At 62.8% G+C, this 12812-nt stretch overlaps 1 protein-coding gene across 1 annotated transcript in view; it reads left to right on the forward strand.

The window, feature by feature from the left end:
• Window positions 1-20: 20 nt before the first annotated feature.
• LOC140617942 (polycystin-1-like protein 1) overlaps window positions 21-12812 on the forward strand; it is a 79744-nt gene continuing 66952 nt past the window's right edge. The window contains exons 1-11 of the mRNA XM_072799775.1: window positions 21-44; window positions 134-194; window positions 996-1084; window positions 3822-3910; window positions 4081-4201; window positions 4680-4876; window positions 5682-5965; window positions 8809-8982; window positions 10224-10343; window positions 10825-10993; window positions 11455-11694. Of these exons, the coding sequence (XP_072655876.1) occupies window positions 5752-5965; window positions 8809-8982; window positions 10224-10343; window positions 10825-10993; window positions 11455-11694 (917 nt within the window). The 5' untranslated portion in view covers window positions 21-44; window positions 134-194; window positions 996-1084; ... (2 more) ...; window positions 4680-4876; window positions 5682-5751. The remainder of the gene's footprint in view (window positions 45-133; window positions 195-995; window positions 1085-3821; window positions 3911-4080; window positions 4202-4679; window positions 4877-5681; window positions 5966-8808; window positions 8983-10223; window positions 10344-10824; window positions 10994-11454; window positions 11695-12812) is intronic.

Here is a 12812-nt window from a genome sequence, read left to right on the forward strand (position 1 = left end):
GGGATCACAGAGCTCCCGGGGCAGGTGCTCACGTGCAGACTGGGGTCGGTGGGCCCCGTGGGGCGTGGGAGCTCCAGGCGCCGCTCCCTCCCGTCTGGCCCTAGACTCGCATCCTTTATCACATCCCTTCCAGGTGAAGGTGGCTGTGGGCTTCCTCCTAAGGAGGAGAGTGTTGGAACCTGCCGTCTGTAGTGGTAGGTAGGTCAGAAGCAGAGGGAACAGCCTGGGGCTCACGGCTAGGGCCTGAAGTGTGGGGGGACCCAAGGCCGTCACCTGCGGGGTCTGACGCTGCCTTGGGCAGAAGGTGCCAGAAGTCAGTTGAATTCTTGCTGGTATCTGAGAATTGCTTGGTGTTAAAACAAAAATTAAAAAAAAAAAAAAAAAAAGCATTGCTTGATGTTGCAGGGAGGATCCCACCCCCCCATTCCAGAGTTGGGTCTGGGAGCCATAAAAGATCACAGTTGGTAGATTAAATGTTACATAAAAAGTTGATAACCAAATTGGTTTTCCTAGAACAAACACAAATGAGTAAGTACAGCTCCTTACCCCAAGTGAATCTTAGGGGTGGTTAAGATCATAAAACGCACTCCTATAGTTCAGCTGGCAGATTGGGGGTGATTTTCGGCAAACAGACCTGGAGATCTTGAGTTTAGAGTGACAGGACGGGACGCGCTGGGGGGCTGAGCCGTGTCCTCACCCTGCCCCGACCCCTGGTGAATCCCGGGTCTTTGAGGAGGGGAAGGCACCCACTGTCTCGGCTCAGAACATAAGAGCTAGCTTGGCGCTTTCTGTTCTCAGGAGGCCCCGTTCTCTGAAAAACTGTTCCCCGATGGGAATTAAGTTTTTGTGACTGCCAGGTAAAATATTTGGGGCTTTTAGTAACGTCTGTCAGGTAGTCAGCACTGCCTCCCGCAGCCTTGGGGGCGCAGGTGCGGGCGGCCCTGGGGTCACGGGAGGAGGGTGGCCATCGCCCCCCACGTGGTCCCGTCTTGCAGGCCAGCCCCAGCAGCCGGAGGCCTCCCCATCTGCTTCCCTGTTGTTCTTCGCTGTCTCGGGCTCAGCATCAGCACGGCCGTTTGAACAGGTCATTGTGTCCCCAGCCCTAGTCCCCCCCAGAAAACCCTTCGGGTCCGGTGGAGAGCGTGGCGGGTGAATGATCGCCGAGACCCACGCTCTGGGGAGAGACGGGCAGCCGGGCCTTCTCGGGCGAGCCACGGTAGGAGGCCGCCCTGCCACGCACCGGACGTTCCTGCGCATCTCACGCTGCTCAGAGGCGGGCAGCGTTCAGAGCTGCACCTGCTGGATTACTCTGTGGTCTGTCGGTACTTGCTCGAATGACGTATCTTCAGCAAGTTGACCACGTTTCTAGAATATCGCTTCCCAAATTTCCTTAGCTGCAGCTGCATTTTCCTGGGTCGGCTGTGGTTTCTTTTCGGCAGCGGCATCAGCTGCTGTGGGAGGACCCGAGGACAGCGGGTGGGGTTCTCCTGAATTCTCCATCTGGAGGGTGCTTGAGAGCTGCCCCCCCGGCTGGATGCTAGGACGCCCGGCACTAGCGTCCCTGTGACCCTAGCATTGCCGACGCTCGCTGGGCATCCGTGGGCCTGGCCTTGCCCCCCCAGCCCGTGGGATACACGTGTCCTGGGCTCCTGCTTGTCCTCAGTCCTGCTGGTTGAAGGTGAGCACTCCCTGCCCCAGCTGGGTGCCTGGGCCGTGAGGCCTGGCGGGGAGGGTAGGCCGCCTCCCGGGAGCAGCGATGCCGACCCAGGTGCCAACCCAGGTGCCGGGGAGCTTGGGGGAGGCTTTATGGGCAAGACGTGAAGCTGCAGGGCTTTATGGGCAAGACGTGAAGCTGCAGGGCGCTGATAGAGGGCGGAATGGAATGTGCGTGGTGGTGGGCAGAGGGCAGAGGTGAGGAAGGAGCAGTGGGGTGTGCGGGGTGAGCGGTCTCCGCGACAGGAGTGCTCATGGGAGGGAGGCCCCGGGGCTGGTGGTTGCGGGGGATCCTTGGGGACAGGGCCCGGGGCTTCATCCCTGCCCCCGTCCCATTGCCTCTGGGTGCTCACGGCTCACAGCACCTGCCAGGGCTCAGGAGAGGGGCTGCCTTAGCGCGGGTTTCCTATCCTCCAGAGGGGATGGGGGCAGTGGAGGGCAGCGGGGCCAGGCGTCTGTCGGCCTGCTCTGCAGCCTTTTCAGGCCCTCGAGGCGCCTTCCTCTGGGGGGTGAGCGCCTAGCCCGGCCCTCAGAGCAGGAGGGGGGTGCACGTGGGCAGTCCCACGAGTGCCCATGAGTGGGTCCCCCAGAGGGGATGGGCCCTTGTTCATCATTGGCTGAAACCACTGACGCTGAAACGGATGTCGAGCACCAGCTAACGCATGGACCCTCCTCCACCCGAGGGTGCTGGCTCCTTTAAGGCACACACACATAGGGGAGCACTGTTGGGGGCGCTGGGGGCTTGTGCATGTGGGACGAGGCGGTGGCCGCCCCGGAGAGTTGTGACGCACCCTCCACCTCCACTGCCAGCTGCTCCCTCCTGTTTGTCTCAGGGGCTGGATTTTGTCGCGGAAGCCACAGCTGTAGGGCACAGCCGAGGTGGGTGACGGCCTCAAGGTCGGGTCCCCTCCAGGCGCCCTGCCTGCACCCACCCAGGCCCTTGGCATTGTCCCCTGGTTCGCAGGCCCTGCCCCGCGGCTCCAGGAGGTAGGGCACTCCGTGGGGCCGACAGAGACCCTTGAATCCCTGAGCTCATCCTTCCTTTCCCCACTCTGTCCAGCACACTTAGGAGCAGCACGGTCTTGCACAGACAGTCCTGACTTGACGATCGCTCATCTTACAACTTTTCGACGATGTCATGAAAATAATACACGTTCAGTAGAAAACGTACTTGGAGCTTTGAATGGAGATCCCTTCCCATTGCTGGCAACGTGCAGTTCATCCTCTCGCGGGTGCTGGGTAGCAGCTCCCAGGCAGGTTCGCGGTCGCAAGTGTCCGCAGCCGATGCCCCGACGGCCCTTCTGTGCCCACACAGCTACTCCGTTTCCTCCTGTCTGCACAGCATCCAATCCGTTACAGGAGGGAGTCAGCACTTTAGTTTAAAATAGGCTTCGTATGTGAGGGTTTTGCCCGGCGTAGGCTCCTGGAAGTGCCCTGCGCACATTTGAGGCAGGCCAAGCTGAGTTCTGACGTTCGGGAGGTTGGGAGTGTCAAATGCATTTGCCACTTAACAGTATTTTTGACTTACGATGGGTCCATCTGGACACAGCCCCGTCATAAATCAAGGGAGACGTGTGGTGTTCGGCTGGACAGAAACGTCCTACGGAGCCCTGCCTCTGTGCGGGTTCCCTCAGGGGTACCGGGGCTGCTCCGTGGCCACGGCAGTGCTGGAAACAGAGCTGCTCGAGTCGGTAGAGCCAATCCAGTGTCTGAATTGAGAGCCAGTTCAGAGTATCCACTTTGGGATCCTAGTCTCCTGCAGATGCTTCCAGTGTGGCAGCCAGGCCGGTGCTTCCAAAACAGTGGCCAGGCTGTGCCCTCTGGTGCCCACACCCCTGCGCCCTTCAGAGGGACATGCAAAGGCCCAGGTCGGAAGACCCTGACTGACCTCCCTGCCTCCCACCCACCCCCTGCCCTCCAGCTTGCCCCCCGTGGCCCCAAGGACGTGGCCCCGTGGGGACGGGAGGCTAGCCTGCTTTATCTGGTGCCGGAGCTCTGCGGCCCAGCGGGGCCAGCTGCCATCCTGTGAATGAAACAGTCTTACTTTCCCAAATGTACTGGGGTTTTGTGAGCAGCTCTCAAACTAGCACTGTTTGTCCCACTCGCAGGACATTGTGAAAGCCACCAGCAGAGCACCACTAAGTGCCGCCAGCAGGAGGTCGCAGGCCGCTTCGGACCCGGGCGACCACACCGACAGGTATGTCAGTGAGCCCCCTCGGAGCCCCTGCATACGGGCCTCCGGGGACCCGCTTGGGCCGGGGTGCGCTCAGGAGTGCCGTCTGGGGAGGCAGTCCTGGGCCCACGGGCCACGTGAGCCGCGAGTGCCACCAGCCCCCCTGTCCTGCGCCTTTCCCCCTTCATCTTCAGAGAATCCTGGGGACCTTCCGTCACAATCACGAGCTTCTGGAACAGCAGTGGCCCGGACCCCTGTCGCCCACGGAAATGTGCGGTCGGGCCAGGGAGCAGTGTGCCCTGTGGCCTTCTCCAGGTGGGTGCCCGCCCGGCACAGGTGAGCGTGGCCAGAGCGCCACTGGGGTCAGGTGGCCCTGGAGCCCATGGCTGAGGCCCGTTCCCAGGACGCTGCTTGGGCGGCCCGAGAGCAGGCCATGACTCGGGGCCTCCGTAAAGGACCAAGGACACCGCATCGTTGACGTCTGCAGGAGCACCACAGCCCGGCTGGGCGCTCTGGTGTGTAGCTGACCCTGTAAACGTGCTCATGCAGAGCAGCTGAGCCGGGGAGCAGTGTGATCGGGGGACGACAGCGGCCCCCAAGCTCCTGGTGCTGGCTGCTGATCTCCCTTGGCGCCCCCACAGCCCATCTGCAGCGCACAGGCCCCCTGCACCTGCAGCCCCGGAGGAGGGAGCCTCAGCCCCGCTGGGCCCCAGGGCTTCCTGACGGTGCAGAAACCAGTGCCGACCCTGGCCTCGGCCCTGTCGCAACCCCTCCTCCACTTCTTGAATTGCAGCGCAGCTGTCCCCCGGCAGGGCCCTGCCGCCTGAGGGTGCGGATCCCCTCCTGCCCATCTGCAGATGATGTGGCCTCAGACGTGCTTCCAGGGACTGACGTCGCCTCGACCGCTGCGTCCCCGGGGGTCCCCGTGAGGCCGGCTGTGTCCGCCCCGACCAGCTCTCCGACTGCACATCCTCCCACCTTGCCCAGAAGGTAGGGTGAGGGTGGCGGGGAGGCCGGCTTCCACCCTGCACCCCGATCCCGGAGCCACGGCTGGTGAGCTGGCCACGTCACTCGTGGTGGTTGTGTGTGTGGCCAGTGCCTAGGCCCCTGGGAGCCCGACTGCGCAGCCGGCCACTGCTTCCCACCGGAGCCCACGCTACTGCGGGTGCTTTGTGTCTCGGATCGGTCCTCCAGCCGCCCAGCGTGGAGCTGTGATGACTGCGTGTTCCTGGCAGGCGCGCGGGGTGCACGGCAGGGCAGGGACACCACAGGGAGCGAGGACGTGGGCACTGGCACCTCGACATTTCCACGTTGTCAGAGTTTTCTCTCTGCACTTGGCGGGCTGTCTGCCCTGGTTTACGGGCCCAGCCACCGAGGCAAACGATGATCACCCAAGACGTCCTGCGAGCTGGCAGCCGCCACCCCAGCTGTGGGAAGTGGCGCCATCCGTGTTGAGCGTTTCCTCAGAAACATCCGAGGGACACACGTGTGGGCCTCACTTCAGCGACGAGGCAGGGGCTTCCGCGGCTGCTGGGACTAAGGGCCAGAGCAGTGGCTCTGAGATGTTGGCGGCCGTCAGTGTCCCCGTGGGCTCCTGGCCTGCCTTGCACTTGGCGCCAGTGCCCACATGATGCTGGCGCCACGGGCCCCGGGACCCCACGTTGGGCACCAGGGAGAGTAGCCCCGCCATCAAGTCCTGCCACGCTTGCTTTTGGGGCGGGTGGCCCCCCTCCTGCCTCCGCCCCTGCGGGCCGCACCCCTGTACTCCCTGAAGCTGTCCTGCCTCTCCCCACAGCTCCCTCGGCCACGGTGGCTCAGCATCCTGGCCTCGTCCCCCCACTCGCTGTCACCCCGGAGCCGTGTCCATGCACAGTCCTCCTGATGCGCTGGATGCCGCCGACCATGGCTTCCCCGACACGGACGCTTGGGCCCCTCTGAGTCTGGGCTTCCGGGTCCGGGCATCTCCCAAGGCAGCTCTGTGTCTACGGGTGGATTTCGGGGACAGCTCCGGGGTCCAGGTGACGATCTACAATGTGTCCCGGGGAATCGCAGTCACCGCCTACCACCAGTTCAGGAAAGGTAGGGGGCTCAGCGGGGAGGATCAGAACACGGGTGCGGGGCGCAGGGAGGCAGACCCCAGAGGGAGCGCCGGCCACCCTGGGGCGGGCAGGAGACCCCCCGCAACCCCGCGGCGCCTGCCGGGTTGAGATGTCTCAGGAGCCTGCGCCGCACCGCTCCCCATATGCCCTTCCTCGCTCACTCCCACCAGGGGCCCTGGGGTGCACCCCCAGTCCGGGGGGCAGGGGGTGTGCTGAGGCCACGCGCCTGCGGAGCCACGTGACTCCGCCACAGGGAGGGCTTGATCTCCGCTGAGAATCGCACGCACGCACCTTGCACGCTTCGTCACTTGCATGAAATGTCCAACGCTTGCGTTCCGGCCAAGTGGCGCCAAACGTCTTAGTCCGGGCATCTCGGTGCTGGAGCCACTTGCTTGGACAAGGCCCCGGGCCCAGGGCCGCCGGCGGGGGCGGGGGCGGGGGCGAATCCGGACCCTTCCCTGCTCTCCAGCCACAGCTCACGGCTTTCCGTTCATTGTTTTACATCATGTTTTGAGCGTGGTTCGTTCTCAAAGGTGCGACTCCTACCTCGGGCGACGCCGCTTCTACCTCCGCGATGCCCCGTGCGCCCTACGAGCAGGATCCCAGCCGAGGGCAGCACCCGGCCCCGCTCCCCGCCGCCGCCCGCGTCCACACACGGGGTCCTGGCGGCCGAGCCTGCCCTCCAGGTGCACGGCGGCCCTCAGCGCCACGGATCGGGACACGCCGTCACCAAGCCCCCACCTGCCACTGTCCTTTCCTTGTGTCCCTGCTCAGCGGGGCTGCGGCTGACCATGGTCGGCGGCGGCTTCGTCTTGAGACACTTCAGTGGCGCCCACTGCAGTTGGTACCAGCTTTGAGGTTGATAGAACTTGCCGGATGTTGAGGAACTTCTCATCTTTCCCCTTTTATCAGGACTGACTTTCTTACCTAATTGATTTGAAAGAGACAGAGAGGGAGCATGAGCAGGGGGAGGGACAGAGGGAGAGACTCTGTGACAGGCTCGACTCCAGGACCCTGAGGCCACGACCGGAGCTGACATCAAGAGCCAGGCACTCACACTCCACGTGTCCCAGGATTTTTTTTTTTTTTTTTAATATCCGGAGACATGGGGCACCTCGCTGGTTTATTCAGTGGAGCACGTGGTTCTTGACCATGGGGTCCTGAGTCAAGCCCCACATTGGGCTTAGAGCTGACTAATGATGTGCTTTCTCCACTTTTTTCATTGGTTTAGTTAAAGAACCGGTGTTTGGGGCACCTGGGGGCTCAGTGAGTGAAGTATCTGCCTTCAGCTCAGGTCAGGGTCCTGGGGTCCCGGGATCAAGTCCCTTGTCAGGCTCCCTGCTCCCTGTTCCCCGCGCTGTTGTCGGGGCTGATCCTGGCCGTCCGCGTCCTCGTGCCTGTGCTTCCCACACGCGCTCCCCGGATGCGTAACCTGAGCATCCCGCCGTGTGCTGCTCCCAGTCCCTGTTTCCCTGGGTGACGCGTGTCCGTGCCGTGACTAGTCAGGCCACCCGCTAGCGTGTGGGGTGAGTGCCAAGAGCCTTCCTGTGTTTGGGGCAGTCGTTACCAGATGGTCTTTTGTAACAAATGCATCAGGAAGATGCAGGGAATAAGATCGTCACTTCTCACGGTTCTCAGAGGTGCTGTCCTTCAACGACAGCTTCTGGCCGTGGTCGCGTGTTCCCGTCTCGAGGAGCGGAGCTGCTCCGCTCTAGTGCGGCCCTGGTGCACCTTGCACGGCTCTCACCCACCTCTGACGTGTGGACCGAGTGCAGGTGCACGGCGGAGTCCTCCGTGCTTCGGGAGCCGTCCGCGCGATCCTCCACACGTCCCTGCTGGGGGGCCCTGCGGTCGCTTCCCTTTTCCTCCTTAGAGCTGACTTGATGCTTTTGTGTGGCTCAAAGTGATTATACTTGGGATCCCGTAGCTTTCCGGGCCTGAGCCTCAGTGCTGGTGGCCCCGAGTCCACTCTCTCCGGCCCGCGGTGCGCCTTTCCAGTAGGGAGACACGGTTCGTCTTCCTTCATTTCAGCAAAGATTTGTTTTTTTTTAATTATGTCTTGAAATACGCGTCCTTGCTGGCATTTCCACTCTCTCTCTGGGAGACAGGCCACGCACGCGCTGGGGGCCTTTGTGTCTCGAGTCCGCTCATTTCATCTGCTCACGCCCCTCGCTTCGGCTCCAAACGCCTCCTGTCCTGCTCTGTCGCTTCTGCTTCCTGTGATTCTCTTTGCAATGTCGTCCTCCTTTCTTGCATTTCTGCCCTGTGGTCTTGTGTCATGGAAGCTCCTGATTCTTTCACATGAAATCCCAGAGATCTTTTCCCGTGGGTGGTGTCCTTCGTGGGTTATGACTTGGTACTGAACTTCCCGTCCTAAGCGTGGTGTGTTTCGCGAGCTGGGGCCTCCCTCGCTCCTGCCAGCCGGCTCACCCCACCCCTCGTGGCACCCCCCACGTCATAGAAGGGCGTTGTGTGCGCGTGTCGCATGCGTGTTGTGATGGTCACAGCCACGGCAGTCCGCCTCGCTGCGGCACGGCCAGGGTGTGTTCCAGCCTCGTGAGTGTGCACGACTGCATCCCCTCGGGCCCAGGGCAATGTCAGAACGCGGCGCCCTTTGTGAACAAGAATTATCAGACGCTCGGGACCGTGGAGCATCACAGAGATGCTGCACCCTGCCAGCGTCATGTGCCTGGCCCCGGCCCACAGAGTGGCCCCCCGCGAGACAGGGCCACCTCCGCCGTGTCGGTTCCCAGCAGCCTCACCCATCATCGTCCTCCCGCTGGTAACGGCTCACCACCCGGCCATTCTTGCTTCCTTTTCCAGAAGGAGTCTATGTGCTCAAGGCACTTATTTACAACGACCTTTGTGGACCCGGAAGGGAGCTCGGGCCTTATTACGTGGAGATGGGCCCCGCGACCATGTCAGTGTTCATGAATTCTAGCAGCATCCGCAGGGATGAGCTTCTGGTCTTTGCTGGCTCCCACGCGGATCAGAAAAGTAAGCGACCCATCCGGAGTCTGAGGGCCCACACCGGCCTGCTGGCGGTGAGCGTCCAGGCCGTAGCGATTCTCAGCTCAGATGCGCGCTCGCCTACCTGCCTCATCCGGGACACGATCATTGCCTGGTCCTGTGCCCTGAGGGGCATGTGAGGGTGAAGTCGTGTGACATCCTGGTCCTGGGATTGGCCGCCTAGCAAGGGCCTCGGGTGTGCATCTGAAGAGCAGGAGCTGGGGTGGCCTCTCCTGGGCGTGGCCAGGGCCCGGGGGATTCGGGGGGTGTGGCTGCAGGATGAGGAAGTTCTAAGGGGGACCCTGGGGACTGGGTCCAGACCAAGCACAGAGCGCAGCTCAGCTGGCGGGCACCGGGGATGGAGGAGCACTCACGGGGCGCTGGGGGCTCCGCTCACGCATCACTGCATCAGGCCCCACAGCAACCATGAGGGGCCCCCCTTGTGCTCAGCATCGTAGAGAGGAACCCGCCTCGGGGGCCGGCGGGGCTGACGGAGAACCCCAGCTGGATATCCGCAGCGGTGGAAGGAAGGAGCACCCGAGTGCTTGGTCTGAGGGACAGGGTTACGGGCTTCACTTCCCAGGACTGGGAGAGGGGAAGGCGCTGGGGGCCGTGTCCGGAGGCTCCCACGCAGCTCGTTCCACGCACTGACGCACACTTCGCAGGCAGTCGGTCTCCCGGAGCCTCCTGTCCGAGAAGTCAGAAAGCACGGCTGGGAGGGTATTTTAGCCTTGGGTTCTGTGCCGGGAGTGGGAGGCGGAAGCTCAGGCACAGGCAGGAAAGCAGGGAGTCCCGTGCAAATCAAACACAAGCTTCCGTCCGCGGTCACTGCCGCGTCACAGCCACGATGAAGCTTCAGGTTCTCTTAGTGGGATGACATCACTGAGGCATGGGATACTTATTTTGCAGAAATTCCAAAGCACCAATGAACGAAACACCCACTGACTCTTATCACTGTTATAAATGAGCATTTTCTCGCTATAAATGGAGAAAGTGCACAGAACAGCAGTACTTGGGAAAAAAAAAAAAAAGAGGAGATCCGCCTCCTTTCCCCATAAAGATGGGTGAGCTGTTGGGAATCTTCCCTGCACGACAGCCCTCGGGGACCCAGCAGGACCTTGGGGTTCAGAGAGGGAACGCAACGGATGGGAGACACTGGTCACCCGCCGCGAGAGACGAAGGAGCGACTGCAGGGCCCTTGCACAGGTTTCGTTCTGTCTTCTGTTCAGGCACCGTTGTCACACATCACTTTGCAGCCGGTCCCCCGTGTAACGTGTCCTTCACATGTCAGAGCTGTGTGGCCGGTGGCCAGGCTTGGCCCAGCGTGACTGTCCAGTATCGGATGCAGCGTACGTCTCCACTCTGACCCTGCACTGCTGGGTCCGTCGAGGTCACGGGGGCCCCGGCACGCCCCGGAATCTGTGACTCGCTCTGCTGAGATTCATATTTGCCCTTGAAGCAGCCCTGTGTTCACCTGCAGGTCGTTCTAGGGCTTTCTAGAAGCCACACGCGTGGCGCCTCCGACCTGAAGGCATGGGGTGGGTCCAGGAGCAGGACCCCTCTGCAAGCCCCCGGGCCTGTCCCATGGCCTTTCAAGGAGAAGTCACGGGGATGCTTGTGCATTGGCCCTGTCACTTGATGAGCTGTGGCTTTGGTGGCCTTTGGTCTGCAGCCAGAACCACCCAGCTGGGCTGTCATCGCAGCCGTACGTGCGGGTGGGCAGGCTGGGGATCCCGCTCCCGGCCCCAGGGCATGGGAGGTGAGGATGCTGCGTCCCTGGACGGCCCCCGCCCTCCGCGCCAAAGCTCTGTGCCTCCCCTGCTCTCACAGCCGTCTCTGTCTACACAAACGGAACCATGTTTGCCACTGACATCGACATCACTTTCCTGGCTGTCACGGAGGAAACGGCCCCCTTGGAGTTCGTGTGGTCCTTTGGAGAAGGTCCAGCCCTGAGGACAACATCCAGGAGCATTAAGAGAAGACTCAGCATCCCCCAGTGGTGAGTGAACGAGGGTGGTGACGGGCTGGCGGCCTAGTCATGTGTTGGTCCCCCGGCTGCCCTAGGATGATCTCTGGAGCGCTTTGGCGAGTGGGGGGGACTCACATTCAATGTTATAGGACGAGGAGGTCCCTCTGCCTGAACTAGGGGCGGGCCTGGGGCTTTGGAACCAAGCGGTCCTGGGTTCAGATCCAACCCCCTCCACCTAAATCAATCCCCATCCAAGCAGGGGTCACAGTGCTGACCCTGCTGCTCTGCCAGTGACTGACACGATGACAGGGGCGGGCCCAGCGTCCCTGCCACCTGTCCCGGTAAGCGGGAACCACGGGGTCGGGGAGGCCCTTTTCTGTGGACGAAAGGCACCCCCTGCCCTTCTCTGGGGTGAGAGGGCCGCTCCCTACCTCTGACCTCTCTGACCCGCTCTTGTCACCCCCCGGCCCTGTCCATGGTTCTCACTGCAGGTACAGCGTGACGGTGCAGGCGGCCAGCAGGCTGGGCAGGGTGGCCTCGGAGCCCCGCCGCATCAGGACGCAGAGGAGAATCGTCGCCAACCGGCTGGTGTCTCCCCTCTCAGCTCTGCTGAATGCCAGCGTCACCTTCACGTGCAGACTCAACTTTGGCACCAACGTGGCTTTCCTGTGGGACTTTGGGGATGGCACCGTGGGCCCGGGGGGCAGCTCTGCCCATCACACCTACCAAAGGTGAGCTGTGCAGGCGCAGGTGCAGGCGCAGGTGCAGGCGCAGGTGCAGGTGCAGCCCTGCGGGTGGTGCTGGAGACGTGAGCCCCAGCTCTGCACAGCCCACCTAGCAGCACATGCAGTTGATGGATACTGGGAAGACTCAGATGAACCCCCTGCTCTCCAGGAGCTCACGGCCTGGGGCCCGGGCATGGCAGGAAGGAAAACTGACCCCCTCAGTGCCAGATGCACGGGTAGGGCGGGGAGACAAGAGGTAGGACCACCAGGGGCTCACCATCCTCCCGAGAGTGTCCAGCATGAGTGAGCGCCTCCTGTTTGGAGAAGGACTGGAGCATTATGGACGCCCCGGCATAGCGGGACCACTGGGGGGAGGCAGGCGTGCCCAAGGGAGGCCAGGGGTGTGCGCTGCAGGGCTCGCCCTGGCACGGGTGCCCAGGTGCTCAGGCCAGGGAGGCCTCCGGGTGGAGCTGAGCCTCGGCTGGCACGACGCTGGGGCGCCAGCAGCAGCAGGGACAGGTGGCAGTCCTTCCTCCGGGCAGGACTTCCTCAAGAGCCCCTGGCCTTGCCGTGCGCAAGGACATACCCGAAGGGCCGCGTCGCTAGCTCTCGATGTACCGGTGCCTTCTCCTCTGGAGGTGGGTGTTCAGATAGCAAAGGAGTGGGCAACAGTGCCCAGGTGGGCCCACCCGATGGGCACCCGGCCCAGGCTCCTGGCAGTGTGCTTCTGCCCCGCGCCCTACCTGTTGTCTAGCTCCCCAGGCTCCCCGACCCCCGGCACCCCGAGCAGGACCCCGAGCAGTGTTCCATACTGACACCGCGAAGGCAGGGGGCTCCGGCCCTGTGGGTCGGGGAGCTGGGTAGGAATACCGTGCCCAGACATCCCGGTCGGGGGCCCGCGGTGCCCATCGCATGGAGGTCAGCCCATGGCACGTAGAGGGGCCAGGCCGTGGCTGCCGGGGGTCCCCACGCGAACGGCTACTTCTCCGTCAGCGGGTGACGTCGGTCTGGGAGCCGGGCACCTGGCTCCCCCCGCCCTGCACGGCAGGTGGCCCACGTGGACATTTGTCCTCACGGATGCGCTGTCAGTCCGTCGAGTCCTGTCCTCACGCGGGTGGAGGGTG

The sequence above is a fragment of the Canis lupus genome, chromosome 26, assembly GCF_048164855.1.
Source record: "Canis lupus baileyi chromosome 26, mCanLup2.hap1, whole genome shotgun sequence".
NCBI classification, from domain to species: domain Eukaryota; kingdom Metazoa; phylum Chordata; class Mammalia; order Carnivora; family Canidae; genus Canis; species Canis lupus.